Below are 22,129 nucleotides of genomic sequence, written 5' to 3'. Positions count from 1 at the left end.
AGGTCCTGTTCTTTAAAACTGCACGCCAGCTGCTGCTGTTCAAACACTTAGCCAATACTCCCACCTTGTGGCCAAGAATTTTTATTCATGACATAACTGTACAATGACATTTTGACTAAGGCTCTTACAGTACCATGTTACCATACATTTGTACCATCCGTGACTCCAGTGAGGATAAAAACCTAACCCTGACCGTATGATAATACACTCATTGAGCTTTGTAACAACACATACAAGCATCCATAAGTAGTTTCAGAAAATGAAAAATAATAATAATACAATATACATACACACGTCTCAAGGCCCAAAACCAAAAAACACAGACCTACATTCATCTTAAAACATTCATTAAATTCCATTAATTGGAAAGTCCAGATCCTTTACTGTCAGTAACTGAACTTACACACGAAACTCTCAAAGTGAGATACCCCAAACTCACAACAGGAAACCATCAGGTTGGATGGAATATGTGTGGTGAGGAAAAACCCAGCCTACTGCACATTGACACAATGTATTTGCAGGAAACTGAAAACCAGACATCCTGTGGGGATTTCAGTTTTCTTCTCTTGCGAGGGTGCACAACTAGAATCAGTGGCTGAGCTGTTTATGTTAAAGGAGATGTCAGACATGGTGAAAGGAATTGCAGCAATGCTGCTAAAACATCACAGATGTACACTGAAATGTTCACACAGTTTATATACTCAAACTGAACTACTTGACAAGTGAAATACTAAAACAAAAACACAGAAAATTAAGCACCAATTTGTGGAAGTATAAAAAAAAACCTTCTACACTTCGTAACAATTCAAACATATTCCTATTCACTACTTCCTGTGTTTTCTGTGCACACATACAAATTCATTGAGTTACATTTACATTTCAGCACTCTGCTGTAAAACCACAGCTTTCCACGGTTGGCCTTTGAGAGACACCGCACAGAAGCTGGAGGTTAAGTTGTGTGCTAAATGGCGTTATGTGAGTATAGCTAAAGGAAGGGTATTTCCCCTTCATTCTTTTTTTCATTCTTTTTCTCGACCTCGATTACTAGAGTTCTGCCTGAACGTTATGTGATGTCCTTCTTCAACAAAAGTGTTCTTGTCGTCACATGCATTTGATGAATCCACTTAATAACCCAAGCTCCAGTTGTGCAGCTGACTCTGTGACTTTATTACTTTCTATATGTACATTCTGTATTTAAAGTGTCAATAAGGAGGTAAAATAAAGCTCAACTCAATACAGACTCAAGAAAGAAAATATTATACACTTGTCTTGATTGTATGTCATTATATTAACCCATAAAAAGAAGTAGGAAAAGAGGACAACATCAAATTGTAGTTGGGCCTATGTCCACAGTGCTTTATAATGCCATTTAACTCTTAGCCAGACTGTAATATACATCTACATTACTCAGTATCAGTCATATGTGACATTATTGTGGTCTGTGGTTGTACCATGTAGTACCAACAGTTAATAACATAATTCTAGGAACTTGAAGTTTCTAGTCCTACACACTGGCGTCCAAGTACTGATGTCTCTTATTGCATGATAGTGTGGTACTGTGTGTCCCGAGGTGCGGCCTCAGGTGTCCTGCATTGCCCCATTCAAACCATGTTGTGTGAAACCTTGCTTCAGTTCAGGCCTCCACTGCAGCTTCTCCAGGCTTTCCTGCAGCAGCTGAGCGCAGCCGGATAAATCCATGTAGTGCAAGGCTGAGAAAACATCATTCAGGCTCGCAGAGGACCACTGGCTCCACAGCCTCAGCATCTGGTACTGCTTCTCTGTGGAGCCCAGACCTAAACCGGCCTCCAGCTCCACCCGCTCCAGCTGCTGATCAGCCACCGAGAGCAGACGCAAGAACTCCTTCCACCGGCGCAACGGCACCTCCTTGATAATTGTATAGAGGACGATGGCCGGCCAGTGCCCCGATTGCTCATGTTGTCTGTCAGCTGGAAGGAGAGAATCACAGACAGTGAGCAGACACTGGATGTGCAAAACTGAAAACTCTGCTGTGGAAAAAGTTCAACAGTTGCAAGACTGTGCCGTCTGACCTGTGTACAACTTCTTAACCACAATATAAAACACCTTGTTATATTATCTGGCTTGTTTTTTGGGTTTTTTTTTTTTGGTTTACTGTAAACCCAGATTCAAGCTCAACCTAAAGGTCATACAGAAACTATGTATATACACTTACAGTATTTTATATATATACATATATATGTATACATACATACAAACAATAAGAGAAGATAAGATAAGATATACTTTTATTAATTCCCCATAGGAGAAATTCAAGTTACACACAGCAGCATTAAGGAATATAGTGCAATAAAATGAGTACAGTGTACAAAAAATATACAATCTTATCACAAATAAGAAAATTACAAAAATATAATAGAAAATATAAAACTATAAATTAAAAATATATACATTATGCAAACAATGTATTCAGGACAACAATGGCACAGAGTATATATTGTATCTGCCATTGTTGTCCAGAATACATTGTTGCAATGTGACCAGTTTCATAATTAGTCATTATTTACTCATTCATGATTCAAGATTTCCTCTTATTTGACTAATGTCTTCTAAGAACTGACTGACACATTGTTGGTTTAGGTCTTTCTATGGGATTATGGAAATAGACAATAATGCTTGGTGGGGATTTTTTTCTTTTTACAGGACAATCAATCATGAATCACACAAGGATGCATGAAAAGACATCTAGCAGCCATACGGCCACTGCTCACACTGACACGGAACAACACAGTGCACAGGATAGACAGCGCCATGTATTAGGTGACATAAGGGCGGGTTTGTTATGATGTGACTACCTAGTAAAATCCCCCCATTCACATCGTACAGTAAAAGCAAAGCAGGCGTCCATCGGTTACCTCATGCAAACCACAATGCCTTCAGCACTATGATCACATACTCACGGAAACCTTTCTAACCCTATTTTAAATTGTGCTTTTAAAAAAAAAACATAATTTCAGCAGTTTGCCTGGCAAGACAGGGCTGTATCATAAAATTAATTAACTTAGATTGCAATATCAGGCGTGAAGCATTGATCTAGTGTAATTTCATTTAAATAATCAAGTCTTATGAACTCTGAGAATGAGTACATGAAAGGTAAAGTGCAAAACCGATGAGGCTTTAAGACTCTGTTACACTCCGTATTCTATAAATAACATGTATGTATGATTTGAAAGTGATGTACAAGGATACAAAATGCTCACAGCTTAGTGACATGCACTCAGTATCTGATTTGCCATTTCCCCTAATGTTGAAATGCTGACTGATGCGAAAAGGTGAGGGTGTCTTGTTTCCCAGTTTCCACCTCCACACTGTGGGCCACATTACTGATCAGTGATAAATAGCAAGCTGAACAAGCAGAGATGAAAAGGGTACCACGCCAAGTGTGAAAACACTGTAGCTGAAGATAGTACACCACAACAGTAATCAGATGGAGGGAAGTGTCAACCAGACATTTGACATTAGCAGTCTGATGACTTGTGATGCTACATTTTAACTAGAAAAACAGACAAACTCAAGCCTTTGTGCATGTAAGCAACCATTCAGCTCAAGTACCCTTGAGCAAGAAATGTTTTGCAGGTAATAGTTAGAGAGTACTTTAAAATGCTTCAAATACAAATAAAGTTGCTATATTAATGCTGGGATCTGTAGTTTGTTTGTTGTTGTAGGTCTCGTTCAAGGTTAAAGTTCCACTTGTAAAAGACCAGGTGGGATTTAATGGCATGACAAGTGTCTGACATCAGAAAGTTGATTGTCTCTCCCCCTGATGCGTTTATATAATACTCTGTATCACTTTTTAAAAAAAATCTATTTAAACTGGTGTCTGGAGATCTAAGCAAAATTTAATCTGTCATTCTCCCTCAAGCCCTTTTTTTCAAATTTAAGTAGTTTGTCCCTCTGTCCTTTAAATGGCAGTTTTTTCTTTACTTCTGGTGCACTTCCAGCACATTGCAGATACACAGTTTCATAAAACACTCCAGTCATTATTTGACTCTTTTTTACACCAATTTCACATATTTTTTTCTTTTTCACAAATTAGTTTCTTACTTTCATGAGACAAAATGTGTCTTCGATAATATGAGTCTGACTTCATGTCTCAACCACAGTATTGAAACTAGTTCTAAGCTGATGATTTCCTTTCAGGTTGATTCAGATAAGATCCTAACACCTTTGAGCTGCCTTTTATAGATGCTTTCTTTCTCTGTTATTTCACCATGACTCTTAACATGACATGGACACGTGAAGTGACCGTTTACATTTTTAATTAACAGTTTTGATAATAAATACAATCGATTGTTAGCACTTCAAGCCTATTTTGACATGCCATATCTCACCTAATTTTGTTTTTATACAACAACGCAATGCAAACTTCTACTGAAATAATGTAAAAGATGAAAATCTAAATGATATGATGTTTTACATACACAGTACGTATCTCTGATGTTTTTACAACCACTTCTTTCATGTTCTATTGGAATGATTTGGACAACATATACATCACAATGTGTTGAACAAAGGCTGTGTATCGCCATCCAACACTGAATCTTACCTTTGTGTTCAGCATCAGGCAGTAGCGGACTGACGTGGGCTGGATGTTCTGGTGTGGCTGGACTCAGATTTAGAGACATCATGGGGGTTTCCTCAGATATGGTAAATGTCTTGAAAGGACAAACGAGAAACAGGAGGTCAAAATCTTTGTTGCAGCCAACTCTCGAATGTGTTAGAGAGTGATGGGTGAAATTCAACAGCCCTTCTACAAACACCAGCAAATCACCTTAACAATTATATAATCAGAACTGAATAACAATAGTGGGGATGCTGAGTCAGAGTCTTTATTTATTACTGCTTTAGTTCAAGTTAACTATAAACTCATCAACATTTGACCTCTACGTGTATGTTTTGCACATCTGACCACGTACAGTTCTGCTCCAATCTAGATCTCCATCTCATCAGAACACAAAATGCATCAAATAAAGCACTAACCAGCGTAGTCGGGCTGCCGTCTTGATGACTGCGATGTTCTGTTAGGAGGAAAGCAGATATTATCAGTTAGCTTCCTGCTTGAGTTTATTTAGCAAAGAAAGCGCATTAAAATAAGATACTCCGATACATTTCTCTGAAAATATGTCTTTTGTTTAATATTGGAAATACCTAAGAGTGGCAATAAATGTCTCTTGCATTTTATACATGCACTTTAATTGTGTAAGAAATCCTACATGGGAGTTTATCTTTGGTTGTGTTGTTGTAACTGCACAAAAATGTATATATTAGTTTATACTAAGTATTTGTTCACTTAATTATATCCATCTGGTATTTTTATGTTGAAAGACCAAAGCTTTGGTAAATTAAGCACCAGTGTGTAAAGTAGCTACTCGAGTTAGAACACCACAAGGTAAAAACCCTGCATTAAAATTGTTACTGCAGTAAAAGTACAGAAGCATTAACAGCCAGATGTTTTTTAAGTATCAAGTAAAAGTACTTATTTGTGCACAGAATGGCACAAATGGTGTTATATTATCATATATCACAATTATTAGAGATGCATTAATGAGGAGGCATGTTGTATTTGACCTACTGTTGGGTAGTTCAATGTATAAATAACACTGTCATATTTACAAGCTGATCATATGTTTTGCATGTAAAATACTGATCTCTAAAGTAACTTGTAAATTAGGCTATCAAATTAATATAGTGGAATACTATACTATATACTATACTACTAATACTAAACAACAAATACACAAATGCGACTCTGAAATATAGTGAAGTATAAAGTGCTCAAGTAAAGCACAAGTACCCAAAAACTGTATTTAAGAACAGTACTGGCACAGCCGGTTACCATTGAATTTGGGGTCCTCGGGAGGTGGCTGCAGGTCCTTGTTCACACTCCAGCATGGACAATAATGAGGGTATCTGAGTGAGTTCCTGGTGAAGAGCAGCAGGAGCCAAAAGAGCAGCATAAATGTCATCAAAACCCCGATGAGAAAAAGCCAGGGCATTAGGTTCAAAGCTGTGGACACAAAGAAACACTGAAATCATTCCACCACTCATTAGTTCTAACCGTCTGAAAACCTTTGAAGATAAAAAAACAGAAATGATCCTCAAGATAATAACTTGGATAATTGTAAGCTGATCACACGTGGTGCTGAAAAGGGGAAATATTTAAGCTCTGTAACATTTAATATAATGTCCACAGCTAATGTGAGCGTAAAGGGCATATGAGTCATAAAACTCCAAAACCACTGACCAGAGTGTCACTTGTTAAAGGACCAGTGTGTAGAATTAAGTGGCGTATAGCAGTGAAGTTGCAGATTCCCACCAAATATAAACAGCTAGCGTCTGTATTTGACAGCCTGGGAAACTTCGAAAAAATGCAAACAGCACTATCTACAGCCAGTGTTTGGTTTGTCTGTTCTGGGCGACAGTAGAAACATGGCGGTTCAGTGTCTGTAGATAAAAACGGCTCATTCGAAGGTAATGATTCCTATATTCCAGTGATTATACACTAATGAAAACATAGCTATGAATATTATATTCAGTTTCTGCCAATAGATCCTCCTAAATCTTACACACTGGATCTTTAAAGTACACATTTACAGAACATATTTAACAGTTAGCAATTAGGTGAAGGATATGGAGCTTTACACAGACGTGTAGATGGAGTTGCAGATGGAGTTATAGATGGAGTTGCAGATGGAGTTACAGATGGAGGTGTAGATGGGGTTGTAGATACATTTAGACAAATCCTCTTGCATTCTGGGTCTTTCAGACACTTAGCCCTGAAAAAATAATGAGAGACTAGTATAGACACAGCACAATCTAACACTATATGTATCCATACACCAAATAATAGGTTCACAATTAGTAGTGTGGTGCCCATGTGGATACTGAAACAGTTGGCACTTGCTATAGTCTTTCCTCTTGTTCTTACTGGCCATTAAAAGATCTTTTCTTAATGTGTAAGCAATGGCAGAGAAAATCTACAGTCCTTGTTCTGTGTAAAAATCCGTCAAAAGATTATGTGAAGTTCATATGATGCTTCAACAGTTTAAGATAGTGGATATTTTTATGATTTTAATATACAGTTCCCACTTAAGAGTTTGCCTGGACAGTGTGTCCCTACTGAACTGTAGTAGAGGGACAACAAAGAGACTGTAACTTTAGCTTGAGATCAACTTTTGAATACATTTTTTGCATTTTAGTTTTGCACAGAAATGGGATTTTGAGGATGCCGTTGCTTACATTAAAAGCTCACGAGAAAGGAATCTTTCAGTTGCCAGTATCTGTGACAGACTATTGTTTTAAGATAGACCTGTCCGTAATTTGTGCCTGTGGGCAGTTACAATCCTTTAACAGTAATGCTAAATGAACATAACAACATAAAAAGTGTGCCTTTGTGTTAAGACTTTAAACATCCGCAGACACAGTGTTCAGCACAGCACATGCAGGGCTCAAGTAAAACCACAGGATCTGAGTGTCTAAAAGAGATGCAGAGAAATAAAACTGGAAATTCGCAACAGAATCACACTAGTTTCCTCCACTCTAATGAGAATACAACATGCCTCTTGACCTAGATGTCATGCTTGATTTGAACAAGGAGGCACATTTTACATCCAAACACAGAATCAGTTAAAAGATCAAAAGACATGCTTTTTCACTTTCATTTAGTCTATAAAAACAGTCAAATTTAAAATATTTCAAAAGCTGTACAATAGATTCATGGTTGTTTATTGTCATTTCCACATGCAGAGTACATGGGAACAACATTTTGTTTCTCGCGGTTCAGTGGTGCTACATAAATATAAGCAACAGTTGCTCGATTAAACTACAGAAACATCGACTCATTGCTTCTGTTTGGTTTCAACCTCACAAGGTTTTTTTTTTAATCAGGCTTAGTCAGATAAACTAAACTAATCTAATCACAGAGAGGGCAATACGCAGGATATACATAAACACACTCATTACGGCGGTTGCAGTCTGCATAATTACAGAATCAATCTGCTCCCACATTAAGCCAATCAGACAATAGAAGAGCCTCTTCAACACAAATAGAACATATCGAATCCACTGTTATATCAGAAATAAAATTATCCCAAAAGGTATCAATTATCATAAAAAGTATTACACATAGAAAGGTAAATGTAGCAAAGTAGTAAGATAAAGATACAGACACCCAAAAAGTACTTAAATTAAATACTTCCCCAGCTCCCCAAGATATATTGGATTTGTTTCTGATTTCTGCCTTCAGTTGAGGTTGTAATTCTGCAAGCGCTCTCCACTTTGTCACAAAAAAACTAAACATGTGTGAGTTTTCGTCTGTCAGATTGTCAGATCTCCCACCTTTGGCAGGGCTCGCACTTCTTTTTGTAGTCAGAGTTATTAAGCCCTGAAAGAAAATATGAGGGTGATTGTGAGAATTCAAAAAGCTCCATGTCTTCCTTTTGAGAGTGTTTATAGTGTTATAGTATATTGAATAAGCCAGGGAATTAATCAATATAACAGCTGTGAAAACCTATCTAGGAATTGAACTCCCTTTGCCTTGACTTACCTTCACAGTGTTCACAGAGGCATTGCTTGCAATCCAAGTCTTCGCCCCCAGCATTTGCATTGTAATATCCATCTTCACAGTCACATTGCACATTACTATCTGTGGAGCAGGGCTTTATTACCACATGATGCTGAGCTGGGGAGAAAGATCAAAACACAGTGCTTCTGTCTCAATCCACAGCATTCATTCATTTCAAGGAAATCGAGAAATAAATTGATGAAAATTTTAATTATTCAAGGATTATTTTCATCAATTCTCACATTGCATCGGTTGGTACACTGCTAATTTCTTGTTCAAAATGTGCTGCATGCTCAATCTGTTCTGGGACAGAACTAATCTTTGGGACCAGGTCCCATGTAACCTGGAGTTGACCTGGAGTTAAAATGGGAATGCCACTCATTGTGTGAATTCACACAGTTTTAATCTCAGCCTCAACCTGCTACGTTGCCAGTGAGGTGCGACATGTAATGTTTAGAGGATTTGACAAGACAAGACAGATTTATGTCACCACAGTGTTTCCACTTCCCAACCACAAAATGTAACTTGGATCCCTCAAAATACATCCACGTACACTTTTGCTATTTAACTTTCTATACTTCATCAGAATGGCATGATAGAATGATAATGACTGCAACAAATAGCATCATATTGTAACTTAAAAAAACAGAACAAAATATCAAAACACAACATCAAAAGCTTACACGATATCCCACAAACTTTCCATCACCCAAAGCAGTTAACAAGATACTTACAATAACATGTGTCACACCTGTTGCATTTAGAGACAGTGTTTTCTATTTCTGTGTATGTGCCATTATTACATCTTTCACATTTGTACATCTGTTGTACTTCTGTTCCACAGGAATCAACTCTATAATAACCTGGGAAACAGTGGAGGAAGACAGAAAGGGAGAGAGGGAGAAAGGTAATGAGTTCAGACACGTGGAGATAATTCCATTGTAACTGTACAACCAAAGGCCAACACATACAGTTCCTTGTTATAACTTACCAGCTGGGCACTTTTCACGACATAAATTTGGTTTGGTGGTTTGTTCTGTCTGTCCAGGGGGAAGGAAGGCAAGTATCAGTGAAAAAACCTGAAACAAAAAACAAGGTTTGATAATCTGAGGTAATGTGTGAAGAGGAATGCTCACAGATGTACTGACCTGACACTTGGACACTAAAGCTGCCACTACAAAGGACATATACACCTCTAATGTCAAGCAGGTCTTCGGGTTATTAAATAAGTATATTGACATATTTAATTGAATGTTACACTGTAACACCAGCCCACTTCTAGCCCCATACCTAAACACATAATATCTGGGAAGAATAAAATAAAAAAAACAGTGAAAGGGAAAGTACATTGTAATATCACACATGCTCAAAGGAGCAGGAGAGGATGCTAGAGCGTATGACTTTTGTGGTTGTTTGATGCGTGCAAAAACTGTATCACAAACATTTGAAAGGGCATCTTTCAAACTTCCACACATATGGCGGTGGGTGTTTAAGTTACGATGCATGTTAAGCAACACTCCTGAAAAAAGATTGGTGTTTGAGGCATGAATCAGACCAATTGCTAACTGCGAAGATATTATATATGTGAGCATCGATCTGTCTGCCTTTCAAACCACTCCCTACTTTAAAATCTTAATTCCAAATGTATGCAGATGTCCGTTTATTTAACTCTTAGAAAAAGGAGCTTTGCATAATCATCATTAATACTCAATACATAATCTGCCAGCAAGTGATAAAAGGAGGGCTCGACATCTTTGACTTTATCCGAGGGTATCTTAAAATGATTGTGAAACAAATCCTCATATCTCTTGGTCACAGAGAAACCTAAATGTGTAAATCTGAATATTTTCAGATTTTCTTAAGTGTTTTATAATAGTAAACTGAAAATCGTCAGACTGCTGATCGAATAGAAAAAAATAATCTGTAGATTAAAAAACAGATGAAACAAGACAAAAAGCAACATGCTGAGCCTTAATATTAACTGAAACAGCAACAGTGAGATTGTACATACTGTAAATCTCTCCCACAGTACTCAATCATAATCACAGATGACAGATACTACTACATACCTACTACAATCCCCCAACCTTATGTAGCAAATATAAGGTTCCTTAAACAATCATTAATGAATACATAAAAATCCACTCAGAAAGTAAATGAAAGCAGCCCCGAAACATTGGATTACTTACCAAGATAAAGTCCATGTTGGATGAGTCGACCCTGAGGAAGTTCAACAACCAACTTGAGTGAGTGTTAGTTTCACTCATTGGGAGGAAAAAGTCAGAGTGTCACAGTATATCACCCGGTGAGGATACCACTGAATTCACCAACAGGATGAGGCATTGTGACTCTGAACCACCTGTAGACTTCCTTTCAATCTGAGTCAAATATAGGTTTAAAGGAAGCCTGTCTTTGTGTTTGCGTGTTTGTAGGTCAGAGATGTCAGTTCTTTGGAGTCTTCAGAGAAGTGGAGTGAGAAACAGGAAACACAGAGACATCATGTACCCAGTACACACACGCACATTGTGACACGACTATTGGTGGCAACGTCATCGCATGAGTCCCTCCGTCTGATTGTTTCCTATAATTCCACTGATAATAAAGTGGTTCACACACAAGGACTGGTGACATATATGGGACTAACACATGAGTCGGATACAGTAGGAGGTAGTCGCTGTGTGTGTGTAAGGGGAGGGCGACCACACTGGATACATTAGGCACATTAGTGACTTCAATGAAAATCTACCTTCAAACAAAGTACAAATTTAGATGAGATAGTAGGCAGGTACCAGTAGTGAGGACCAATCAAATGCAGTATGCTCAATCCCTGATCAGACGGGTGAATGTTTTAAAAAATATATATTACATCTAACATAAAAGTCTACTTGACTGGCAAAAAGCCTTTGAACACACACATACACATTCAAATTAGCTTTCTGCAGCAAAACTACACTGTGCTTCAAAACTGCGTGTGTGTTCACTGCAAAACATCTCAGTCTGGCACTTTTACTGTATACATATGCAATATACACAGTAACTGACACAAATCTTTGATTGGGCCTTGTTTTGTTCAAAAGTAGATAGTAATCAACTTTCAGTCAGATTCATTTTCTTGATAGGAACATCCTGTTTGTTTCATGGCTCTCACAATCAAATTGGTATTTACCGTTCCCAAAGTCTATTATGTACTCAGATGTATTAACACAAGACGACGCTGACATGGTACGGGGCACGGACGAGATTTAAAACACTTACATAAAGATGTTGCGCAGCAGAAACAAAGTGTGAGACACCTAGTCAATAAATTTAACTTTTATTTTATTTAGTTATCTGAAGCCAGCAGATGTCTGGATGTAAAAGTTAAAACTGGGATAAATGTGAGTGAAAAGCAAATGTTTTTAGATGTCGAAGTTACATGTAAATATCATTTCAACACTGTTTCAATGACTAAATATCAACTAAAAGATTACAGCTTTGAAATGTTGAAATAATTAAGGTTTATCTCAACCAGTAGTTACATTGTGTAACCTAGATATTTACAAACCAAATTTAGCCCAGTTGGCACCTTCACACTGTCTAGGTTTGGAGAAAAAATGGACTCTTGGTGAATTATTTTTGTTTCAACTTTATTTCAGATCTAGTTTATGTATCTTTAATTACAATTTACTTATGATAATTTACACTCATTTAAAGAACGTGACAGTTGTATTAGCTATAGTTATTTTTGTTATTTTTATACTGTCTTCTTGGCTAGATCTCGCTTTAAAAATTGTCTACCAGCTTAAATGAAATCATCAAATCAGTATTAACTGAGGGGAGCTGGCTCACCAGACTAAGAGGTGGATTCAAGTTTTGCCCTTTTCCTCCAAGGCATTCTAGACATGTTGTAATTTTACCTTCACGTGTATCTTTATTTTGCACATAAAACACATTGATGAAGATGAGCTCCTAAAATGTGATGCACTGCTGCAGATTAAAACACCTAACAGCGTCACTTTAAGCAGCTCCAGTCATTGAACACTTAGAAAGGGGCCATTTTCCCCCCTCATTTAACCACAGCTTCTGTTGATATTTGGGTACATTTAACAGCCAGCATTTGACTTGAAGGGGATTTTAAACGCAGTACTTCTCTTTTTGCAACGGAGTATTTTATTGTGGCGATTTCATGGTGTGTGTTACTACTTCCACCCCTGCAGATCTGTCGCCTAAATCCAACCCCAGAAACAGGCGCTAACATAACGTTATTACATCCACCGTACACGCGCTGTCCATTGAAACGTGAATAAAGTAGGTCATCGTGTAAAAAAAACAAAAAAAAAAACAGCAGCATTGAATATCTGTTCTCTCTGTGTGTCTGTGTCTGTACTGTACTGAGCCTGCAGCAGCACCCAGAAGTGAACAAAGCGACCCGGAAGCGGTGGTCCGACTGGAGGCAGGCAGAAAGAACATCAAGCTTTTATATTATAGCTGTACTCGCAAGACAATATCTGCAATCAGGACACAAGGTATTTGTGCATGTCTTTTCGTGTCTTCCACTGCGGTGCATTTGTCCGATGAGCCGATAGCCTCCTAAAACGCGTGCATTGTGCACAAAACGCAGTCGCTGCCCTTTGATTCGTCCAAAAGTTGCAGAATGTGGTGGGGGGAGAAAAAAGAAAAAAGGCAGCCCTAAAAGTGAAATTTGGTAAAGATGGCACAGCGGCTTTCTGGGGGAGACGGGAGCGGTGTGACCTTTAAGGCAGCGGTACGGGGCTTGTTGTTTTGGGTCGAGCCTGCATCTTGTCCGTTTCCGTGCTGTTTTTTTTGTGTGTGTGTGTGTGTGTGTGTGTGTGTGCAGGGCATGGTTGTTGTAGGAAGTGTCAGTTTTTTTAAGAGGTGGGGAGGCCGGGCTATTCAAACCTGCAATTCGCCGTAAACAATCATTCATGCCTTTGACATGATAAACACACCTTTGTGTCCGCGTCGGCCGCCTCCTCTCCCCCGGCACCGTCCTCACGACTACATGTTCATGCTCCTAAATTTTTTGGGGTCTGCAGAATATGGCGTCCCGCCTTATAAAAATAAGGCTGCCATTTTTGTTTCTCTTTTGTCTGGAAATGTTTAAAGAAAACTGTCTGAGAATGTCTGAGTCGCACCGGGAGGGTCGACCGTGAAAACCCTGCCGTCAGCTCGGGTCCGGAGTGGATGCCAGACAGCCGACATTGTCCGAAAAAAGTCAAAGAATGGAAAGTTTAGTTGGTTTTTTTTTTTAGTGTGAACATTTAAAAGCGACGTCCACTTATTTTTAAGCAATTCACTCTCAGACAAAAGGAAGAGAGGGGCTAAACGTCCGAGCTAACAGGCTAAGGCTCAGTCTCATTCATGGGTTATTACAAGTGACAAAACATCTGTAGGTGACATTTAGCTGTGTGACCTGCCTTAACTTAAAGGTGGCACTGTAAGGCCTGATTTACACACTCACTCATTAGTATAAAGGTAACATTGCAAGTTCTTGCACTGTTAATGTATTTGTATTATTAAATAATACATTTTATCTTTAATGTAGGTCCTTGTTAAATGTTAAAAATATGTTAAATTTTTTTTTTATTATTTATTTATTTTTTACAAAGAAATTTGATTCAAGGACCACTTACTAGATTAATCCACTTTTCAACTGCATCTCAAGGTCTTCATCAGTGGATGGACCCGGTCTGCTGAGGAAGACTGTGAGATGCGGATGAAAATGTAGCAAGTGAGCCTTGAGTGAAGATTTAACTGGAACTATTTGTTTCCGAGGTTACCTTAAAGCCATTATAACACATTTCTAAATACCAGCCTAAAGTGTTTCAATTGTTTGTTTGTTAATTTTTGTTAAATCAAAATTATTTCATTTCTTGAAGTTTTAAAAGCCCATAAAACCCAAACCCTGACATAACATTCCCCTCTTACCTATCTGTGTGTAACTGCATTCTTACATGCACATACCTTTCTAGATTAACCGACTGCATTTTTATTTACCTGTTGTAAAAAAAAAAAAAAAAAGAAGCTATATGCTGGTATTTGTCGTAGAAGAAATTGGAAATCGCAACAAATACAGCAATCAAAGTAAAAGTCCTTAAAAATATTCCAAACCTTTACCTTTAAAATCCTCCATTTGCCCCCTAATTGAGCCCCCTATACAGTGAAACTTGTCTGCAGGATGTCTCTTAAATGTATTTATTTTTGGTTTGATAAAATGTTCAGACTTCCTGCTGTCTGCAGACACACCATAGGATGGATTTCTCAGCTGAATCTGTCCTCGGTGGATAAGTGGAACAGTTAGCACAGAAGCACATGCAAAGATAGAGGAAAGTGAACGTGATGGAAACGGCAGGTTGGGGCAAACGGAAAATACTCACCCTTCCAACTGAAACCTGCTTGTTGTTCAGGGTTTTTTGGTGTCATCATTTTTGTCCGCCAGTTTGTCACATTAACACGCTCAGCCTACACACTGTGTTCACAATGTTTTGAACAGTTTGAGAAAAAAATGTTTGACTTTCACATATTTGTAGTAACAGCTCATTGACTTGACTTTTGAACATGGCTAAAATAAAAGTTATTCATTTCAGGATGGCAGAGCCTCGATTTAACAACCCGTATTTCTGGCCGCCACCTCCATCCATGCCGGGCCAGGTAAGTCCACTCGTTACATGTAATTACTGTGATATTTCCGCCTTTAATTGCCATTTGTTTCCATGTGTGAACGTCTTTTCAGCCATTCAGCACCAGTCTGTCAGTGAAACAAACTCTCAGAGTGAGAGATAATTGATCTTGTACTGTGTTGCTGGTCAGTGTTTTTTTGTCCTGGGATGTGTTTTTGGGGGCATGAATGACTTTCACACACGGTGGCTGTTTTCTGTTGAGCATGACCCGTTAACCATTTCAGCTGGATAACCTGGTGCTCATTAACAAGATCAAGGAGCAGCTGATGGCTGAGAAAATCCGACCCCTGCACCTGCCGCCTACCTCCAGCCCTTCCCAGCAGCCTTTGCTGGTGCCCACCTCGTCCCCGGACGGTAGCGCACAACACGGCATGTCTGTGCAAAAGCCCCAGCCACAGCAGGTGCCGGGCCACCACCAGCAGCCACAAGGCTCTGGGCAACCGGACATCGCTCTGCACGCTCGCCCCGCCTCCAGCTCTGGACCAGGTACAGTCTTCACTTTGTGGTTTTTGTAGGTGCGGATACTGGACCGGCATACATTATGGATACTCAACAAGTCCGTAGCATGAAGTATCAAAAACTGTGGAGTACTAAAAGTTGGCATTAAGTGCTTGCTCAGAATTTTAGTCTTGTTTACTTATTATTTGATCAGATATTTACTGTTAAAATCAGAAACATTTTTGTTTATGTGGGAAAAGTCTGACATAAGGCTGCCGATGTTAAGATTGATGTTTTGAGAAGTTTGGAATATTTTGTAAAATTAAAAAAGGCCTTTTTTAAGAAACATATTTATATAAGTAGGTGCTGAAAAAGAAAAGTTGGGGTTTGGTACAAAACTATTACTACAAGCTATTATATTGCACAGGTATCAAAACGTGAAACCATGTTTGTTTGTAGACCTATTAAATTAAAGGTTCTAACTAATATATATTTTAAAGGCTTTTTTGTCACATATCATTTTAAATAAGGACCTCCACAGTTGTTGACCCCACATTGTCTGTTATTCTTAGACGTGAGCATGACACAGTATAACACAGAATTTACAGTTCACTGTCTAAAATGACTAATCACCTGACAACCTACAGATGGAAATATGGACGACAAGTCAGCGGTAAAGGCCAAAGGACTGTGGGAAGACTGGCACATGAGACAGCTCGGTGAGCAAGCTGGCCGGATCAACCATCGCTCAGGTACTGGGGGTCAGCTGGTCTTTTTGGTGGTCTGTTGTCACGGGGGGAGAATATCAGCAAAAACCGACGGCAGTGTGATCAGTCGGACCGTTTAACTGTCTTTAGATTTTGATATACACACACACGCAGTAACGGTACAACGAAGGAAACGCCATAGCTGACAAGTAAATTTACTGCACTGACATTCAGTGTGCATTTAGGCAGGCAACATGGGGAAACTGCTGAAGTACTCAGTGTCCTTAGTTAGTTGGCTGAAAGGGGCGCAAAACATCAAATAAGACATTTAAACAGTTCCTGAGGGGTAAAGTTGGGAAATAAACAGAGAGGCTGTGTATTGTGCAGGCTGAGCAACACATTAGGGAATAATACTGAGAGACACAGTTGTTGGTTTTCAGGCAGATGGCTGGCAATGAGGGTACACAGATATGAGTTTTTGGGGATTAGCACAAATAATTTTAGACCAAAATTGGAGCAGTGAAACTTCCAGATACCCTGGCTTGTGGTACACTGACAAGACATAAAAATCAATCTATACGTATTAGTGATACATATGCTAAAGATGCTCTTATCTTACAGCTTATTGAGCTGTTAAACAACCACACCAGTGGTTTTAGCCTATTCACTATAAATCATATATTCTTTGCATCACAGTTGTAACAATCAGTGACTTGATAAATTCCACAACTCAAACAAGTTTTAGGAGTATTATCTAAAACTGTGCAGCATGCATTCAAAATCATCAAATATGTATCTGTGTAACAAACTCCAACCAGGTAGAACTTTAAAAAACAATCATGTGGTTGTTAAAACAATCAGGAGCCCCTCAAGTCATGCGTAGTGTTGCAGTAGGTGTTCATGTTCTTCCACAGGTCTGGCTCCATCATCCCGACCCGACAGCCACAGCACCTCAGAGGCCCTGACCCCCACGACTCCAACCTCCAGCAGCCACAACCGCCTGGGCGGAGCCCCCTCCGTGAACATCATCTCTGGGCTGGCTAGCGGTCCCGGTATGGACCACATGAAAGCTGGAGGCCTGGCTGGACTCTTGGGCCCCCCGCCCAAGGCACCCCGGGGACGGAAGAAGATCAAAGCTGAAAACCCGTCTGGTCCTCTGCTGGTGGTGCCCTACCCCATCCTAGCTGACCAAGGCTGTGTCACTGTCGCACCCAAAGAGGGCAAAACCTACAGGTTGGACACAGGAAGTTGCTACTCTTAGCTGCATCACAGGGCGAAGGATGTTTCCTTTTACTGCTGGCCATGCAAAGCCAATTTAATTTAATTGTGGTCTGCAAAAGATCAATAGGCATTTGCTTGAGACCAGTTAGGTTTTAAGTACGCAGTAGTTGATTGAGATGTGCTCCTCCTCCCTGAGACATCAATATGAACCCATCTTTCACCTGATTGGATTAACACTCCACTCACTCGGTTGACTTTTGCCTGCTATTATCACCTGGAATACCATGGAACATTTCTTCTTACTATTATTATATTTTTTGTTTTTCATGAGGATCAGTAAGTTTGTCAGAGGCAGTGAGTCACATTATTATCTAAATGGTCCGACTTCCAGCTGCCAGAATTCTCAGTATCCTCAATAAATCCTTGTAGAAAACCAAAGCTTGCAAGATTCATGAGGTTATTTTTAATTAATCTTGAATTAAACTCTTCTCTAATTTTGATTGGGACTCATTGCTACTGCAGTTTGGGTATAGATTATGATTCAGAACTGTTTATGTTTTACTTTATTTGTCTTGAAAATGGAGGACAGCCATGGTTTAATACTTTAAAATATTCCGCTGTATAGTCTCTATTAAGGCTCTATTTCAAGACTAACTTTAACTTTGACTTAAACAGCCGGATCTGATCATGTTTATGCATTTTTTCTGTCATTTTTCTGTCACCCAAGATGCAAAGTGTGCCCGCTCACCTTCTTAACCAAGTCAGAGATGCAGATTCACTCCAAGTCCCACACGGAGGCCAAACCACACAAGTGTCCCCACTGCTCCAAGACGTTCGCCAACGCCTCCTACCTTTCCCAGCACCTGCGCATCCACCTGGGGATCAAACCCTACCACTGCTCCTACTGCGAGAACTCGTTCCGTCAGCTGTCACACCTGCAGCAGCACACCAGGTCGGGCCAGCTGTGAACACAAAGCAGGGGAAAGTCTAGTTATTGTGGGAAAAAAATAATTAGCCGTTGAGAAGTGACTGCTAACTCACAGATTACTAACCTTTTTTAAAGTCGTGGGGTTTTTTTCTTGCTCCACATTTGTCAGCTGCCATTTACACCTCTGGCACCTCACCTGGCAGGGGATTTCTCTTATTGTATATTAGACGCATGCAAGTTTGCGACTAAAATGATGTGGCAAGAGGAGTTATAGAATCTGTTTGATGAGAGAGGTGGCTTTAAAAACATAATTTGTTAGCAATTTTTAACTTTTTGTGATTTGCTTCTTTTGCCACAGAATCCACACTGGCGATAGGCCTTATAAATGTGCTCACCCCGGATGTGAAAAGGCTTTTACCCAGCTGTCTAACCTCCAGGTCAGTACATGTACACAGCTTCATTCTCCCACTCTAGTCGTTCCACCAAAAACTGTCACTTTACACCGAGGTGGACAACTACACAGCGGAGAAATGTAGTAAAGACATGAGCAGGTGCACCGCTTTGACTGACTGTACATCATAAATGTCAAAATTAAAAACATCTATCTGTTTCTTCCCCAACAGTCGCACCAGAGGCAGCACAATAAAGACAAGCCGTATAAATGTCCTAACTGCTACCGTGCCTACTCAGACTCCGCATCATTGCAGATCCACTTGTCAGCGCATGCCATCAAAAACGCTAAGGCCTACTGCTGTAGCATGTGCGGCCGGGCATACACCTCAGTGAGTAAACCACAGGTTATCTGTTATCTGTTATCTTCCTGTGTGTCAGATTTTCCCAGTGTGCCAGACGGACTGTTCATATGGCTGATATGATGGTGACCTTTGATGATAGTGTGGCTCATCTGGCTTGAAACCGGCCGTGTTTCCGGTTTGTGATATTTAACATTTTAACGCGTTCTCGCTCCTGTTCAAACAGACAGAAACAAAGTGAACATATTTTAGTTTTTTTTAAGACAATATTAGCCTCCATTGTTTTTTTAATAAGTGCTCTTTAATAGATTAGATGAGTGCTTCTCAACCATGTTCCAGACCCACTGAGGTGGAAGAGCTTATAGGTTTTAATTTCCAACAAAACAAAACTGAAGCTAATTTTGCTCATTATCACACCTTCAAAAAGAGATGCAACTCATCTGTGAAATCAGCTGCTGCAGTGTTGAGCTGTGAGCAGTCAGTCAGTCCTGGGACTCCAGGAAGAGTAGCTACTGTTACAATACGATAGCGAATGGAAATCGAAATAAACAAACAAATGTTTTGTTTTAGCGTTGCTTTCCCATGTCTGCCAGGCAGCCACTGTCTTCTCGTCCCGTCGCTTTAAAACTAACGATGTCACATACATCCCGTGTTATTTTTACAAGGTTCTGGGAAGGTTTGAGTTGATACGTGACTAAAGAAAATGGTAGGATTTAGTGGCAGATTGCAACCCTACCCATTCCAAGCGTGAAGAAGAAACTATGGTGGCCGTTAAACGTGCAAAAACCACAAACCAGTCTTTGGTTAGTCCCTTCTGGGACACTGTAGAAACATGGCTGTCCAACATGGCGGACAGCATAGAAGAGGACCCACTCCTTCCGTAGATGAAAAGATTCTTATTTTCGGGAGATTGTACACAAATGAAAAGAGAGAAATGCATATTATGTTCCATTTCTGAATGTTACACACTGGACTTTAAGATAAATTAGTAATTCAGGAAATTCAACTGTGATTGCTGACAAAGATAGTTATTACAGGTTATAATGTCAGTAATTTCATCATTGACTGTTTGTTGTGTTTTCACCTCTTTGTAGGAAACCTACCTTATGAAGCACATGTCCAAACACACGGTGGTGGAGCACCTAGTGAGCCACCAGTCGCCTCAGAGGACCGAGTCCCCCAGCATCCCCATACGCATCTCCCTCATCTGAGCTCCCCAGCGGCTCAGCAGCAGGTCGGATTCAGAGTCTACGTTAGGCTGGAGCTTATGAGGCCCTGCACCCACAGCCATCTACATAAGGCTTACATTAGCATTATGACAGCTGACATAAGCATTCAGTTAACAGGCTGCCTCCATCCATCTTGACACAGGCCGTCTGTCAAAAATGAGCACAGCGTTATTTTGTGAATGTAACAATACAGCTAGATGTTGTCCGGAGGATCGAGTGGCAAAGAATGTCTTGCGTCAGATTTAATAAGCACTTTCGTAAGCGTCATGTAAACTGCCGGATGCATTGGCCATGAGAAATGTTTTAGTTTAGTTTTTTTACTTTTCCTCTTCCATTAAATGGGTTTTTCCAAAATGTGCCAGATGATATTTGCCCTTGTAAAAAAAATTGAGAAAGTAGGAAAAAAAATGTTTGCTGGGTGTATTCTGGAGACATCCAAAGATAATCTTAAAGCACTTTTAGGCCTTGTGGTTTTGGCTCAAATTGTTTCAATCTTGTTGGATGGAAAATGCCAAAGGGCATTACTTGTGGCAGCTAAGAGTTACTTTCTTTGTTTTTACTCACATTTACAGGGTCATCTAAATTTGAAGAAAGGCAATCGGTAGATGACAATTTAAACATTTAATGATTGTATTAGGAAGTTGTATTATTGACTTGGGGAGGCAAAAAAAACAAAGCAACATGTAAGGGAAGAAAGATGAATGTTTTTTTATTTTCTAAAACCTTTCACTCCGTATTTGATGTTCACCTTTATGGCACCTTTATGATCATAACATATGATCAAAGAAACACTGCTTTTTACATTACGTTTTCCTCACGTCCCATTAACTAGTGCCATATGTGAACCTTGTTGAGGTTTAGAGAGAAAGTCCATCTTGTTCTCGTGTGTTTCTGCTTTCTCTATTCAGCTAAGCTTTGACTCTTATTTTCTAAGTATTAGAGTTTGAATACATTGCACATGTATCAGTGCCAGCTCTGCTCTACTCAGCCCTACTTTTTAAATACACCTCAGCTGAAATTTTACTCAAGTGGTAAATTTTAAACCTAAACATTGGACCAAAATGTGAAATTACTGTACAGCTACTCTGACCCAGTTTAAGTATTTTTTTAAAAATCTTTTAATAAGCTTTACCCATTTGGAATAAACTGCAGTATAAGTCATATTCCATAGGTCTATATTATGTTAATGTGGAGGTAATGCTTCTCCTTTTGATTTTTTTTTCTCCTTAGTATTCTTTTTATTGTACACAGTATTGTTTGTTGTATTTTTACTGTAACTTTAACCTCTGGATGGTACTAATAGAGTACCCTGTATTCTTCAGGGCACTTAGAAAAGGTGCTACGGCTAGATGCTACGTTGGAGATGGAACTGAGAATAATGTAAAATACATATACAGTATATAGTATGTTTTCAAAAGAATAAAAACTTATTACTCAAGCCACTGGCCTGAAAACAGACATTTACGCCAACAACAGACCCTGCCTCTTCAACTTCAACTCTCTCTCTCTAATGGGAAAATGTACATGTTGCTGTACTGTAAATCATGTTACTCATTTATAGTACCTATTTTTAAG

General features: G+C 39.3%; 2 protein-coding genes across 5 annotated transcripts; one reads left to right on the top strand and one right to left on the bottom strand.

The window, feature by feature from the left end:
- Positions 1-75: 75 nt before the first annotated feature.
- si:ch211-112c15.8 (tumor necrosis factor receptor superfamily member 1A) lies at positions 76-11,158 on the bottom strand. The gene is made up of 10 exons (XM_035656474.1): positions 10,789-11,158; positions 9,591-9,678; positions 9,334-9,462; positions 8,582-8,716; positions 8,374-8,419; positions 6,685-6,812; positions 5,873-6,043; positions 5,017-5,054; positions 4,583-4,691; positions 76-1,946 (listed from the first exon to the last, which is right to left on the bottom strand). Exons 1-10 carry the CDS (start codon positions 10,864-10,866, stop codon positions 1,579-1,581), a joined length of 1,290 nt encoding a protein of 429 aa, XP_035512367.1. The 5' UTR covers positions 10,867-11,158; the 3' UTR covers positions 76-1,578.
- Positions 11,159-12,643: 1,485 nt separating this feature from the next.
- znf362b (zinc finger protein 362b) lies at positions 12,644-21,226 on the top strand. Of its 4 annotated transcripts, none has more exons than XM_035656499.1 (9): positions 12,644-13,104; positions 15,187-15,250; positions 15,531-15,765; positions 16,365-16,469; positions 17,339-17,657; positions 18,373-18,597; positions 18,932-19,010; positions 19,197-19,355; positions 20,420-21,226. In XM_035656499.1, exons 2-9 carry the CDS (start codon positions 15,188-15,190, stop codon positions 20,534-20,536), a joined length of 1,302 nt encoding a protein of 433 aa, XP_035512392.1. In that variant the 5' UTR covers positions 12,644-13,104; position 15,187; the 3' UTR covers positions 20,537-21,226. The 4 variants fall into 4 exon arrangements, with proteins under 4 accessions (XP_035512392.1, XP_035512390.1, XP_035512391.1 ...); XM_035656497.1 differs by having other exon boundaries at positions 12,649-13,104; positions 15,504-15,765; XM_035656498.1 differs by lacking the exon at positions 12,644-13,104 and adding an exon at positions 13,155-13,343 and having other exon boundaries at positions 15,504-15,765.
- Positions 21,227-22,129: the final 903 nt, after the last annotated feature.

This window comes from Morone saxatilis, unplaced genomic scaffold, assembly GCF_004916995.1.
Source record: "Morone saxatilis isolate NCDOM2014 unplaced genomic scaffold, NCSU_SB_2.0 Contig15, whole genome shotgun sequence".
In the NCBI taxonomy this organism is placed as follows: domain Eukaryota; kingdom Metazoa; phylum Chordata; class Actinopteri; family Moronidae; genus Morone; species Morone saxatilis.
Note: the sequence above shows the minus strand (reverse complement) of the source record. Positions and strands in the feature narration are given on the sequence as shown.

Bases quoted from the DNA above. Each gene is read 5' to 3' on its own strand.
- si:ch211-112c15.8 (XM_035656474.1), bottom strand. From the start codon at position 10,866: ATGAGTGAAACTAACACTCACTCAAGTTGGTTGTTGAACTTCCTCAGG. The intron at 8,717-9,333 runs GTAAGTATCTTG...CTTTCTCCCCAG, and splicing joins CAGGTGTGACACATGTTATT to CTCAGCATCATGTGGTAATA. The intron at 4,692-5,016 runs GTTAGTGCTTTA...TGTCCTTTCAAG, and splicing joins ACGGCAGCCCGACTACGCTG to ACATTTACCATATCTGAGGA.
- znf362b (XM_035656497.1), top strand. From the start codon at position 15,188: ATGGCAGAGCCTCGATTTAACAACCCGTATTTCTGGCCGCCACCTCCA. The intron at 16,470-17,338 runs GTACTGGGGGTC...GTTCTTCCACAG, and splicing joins CCGGATCAACCATCGCTCAG to GTCTGGCTCCATCATCCCGA. The intron at 18,598-18,931 runs GTCGGGCCAGCT...CTTTTGCCACAG, and splicing joins CACCTGCAGCAGCACACCAG to AATCCACACTGGCGATAGGC.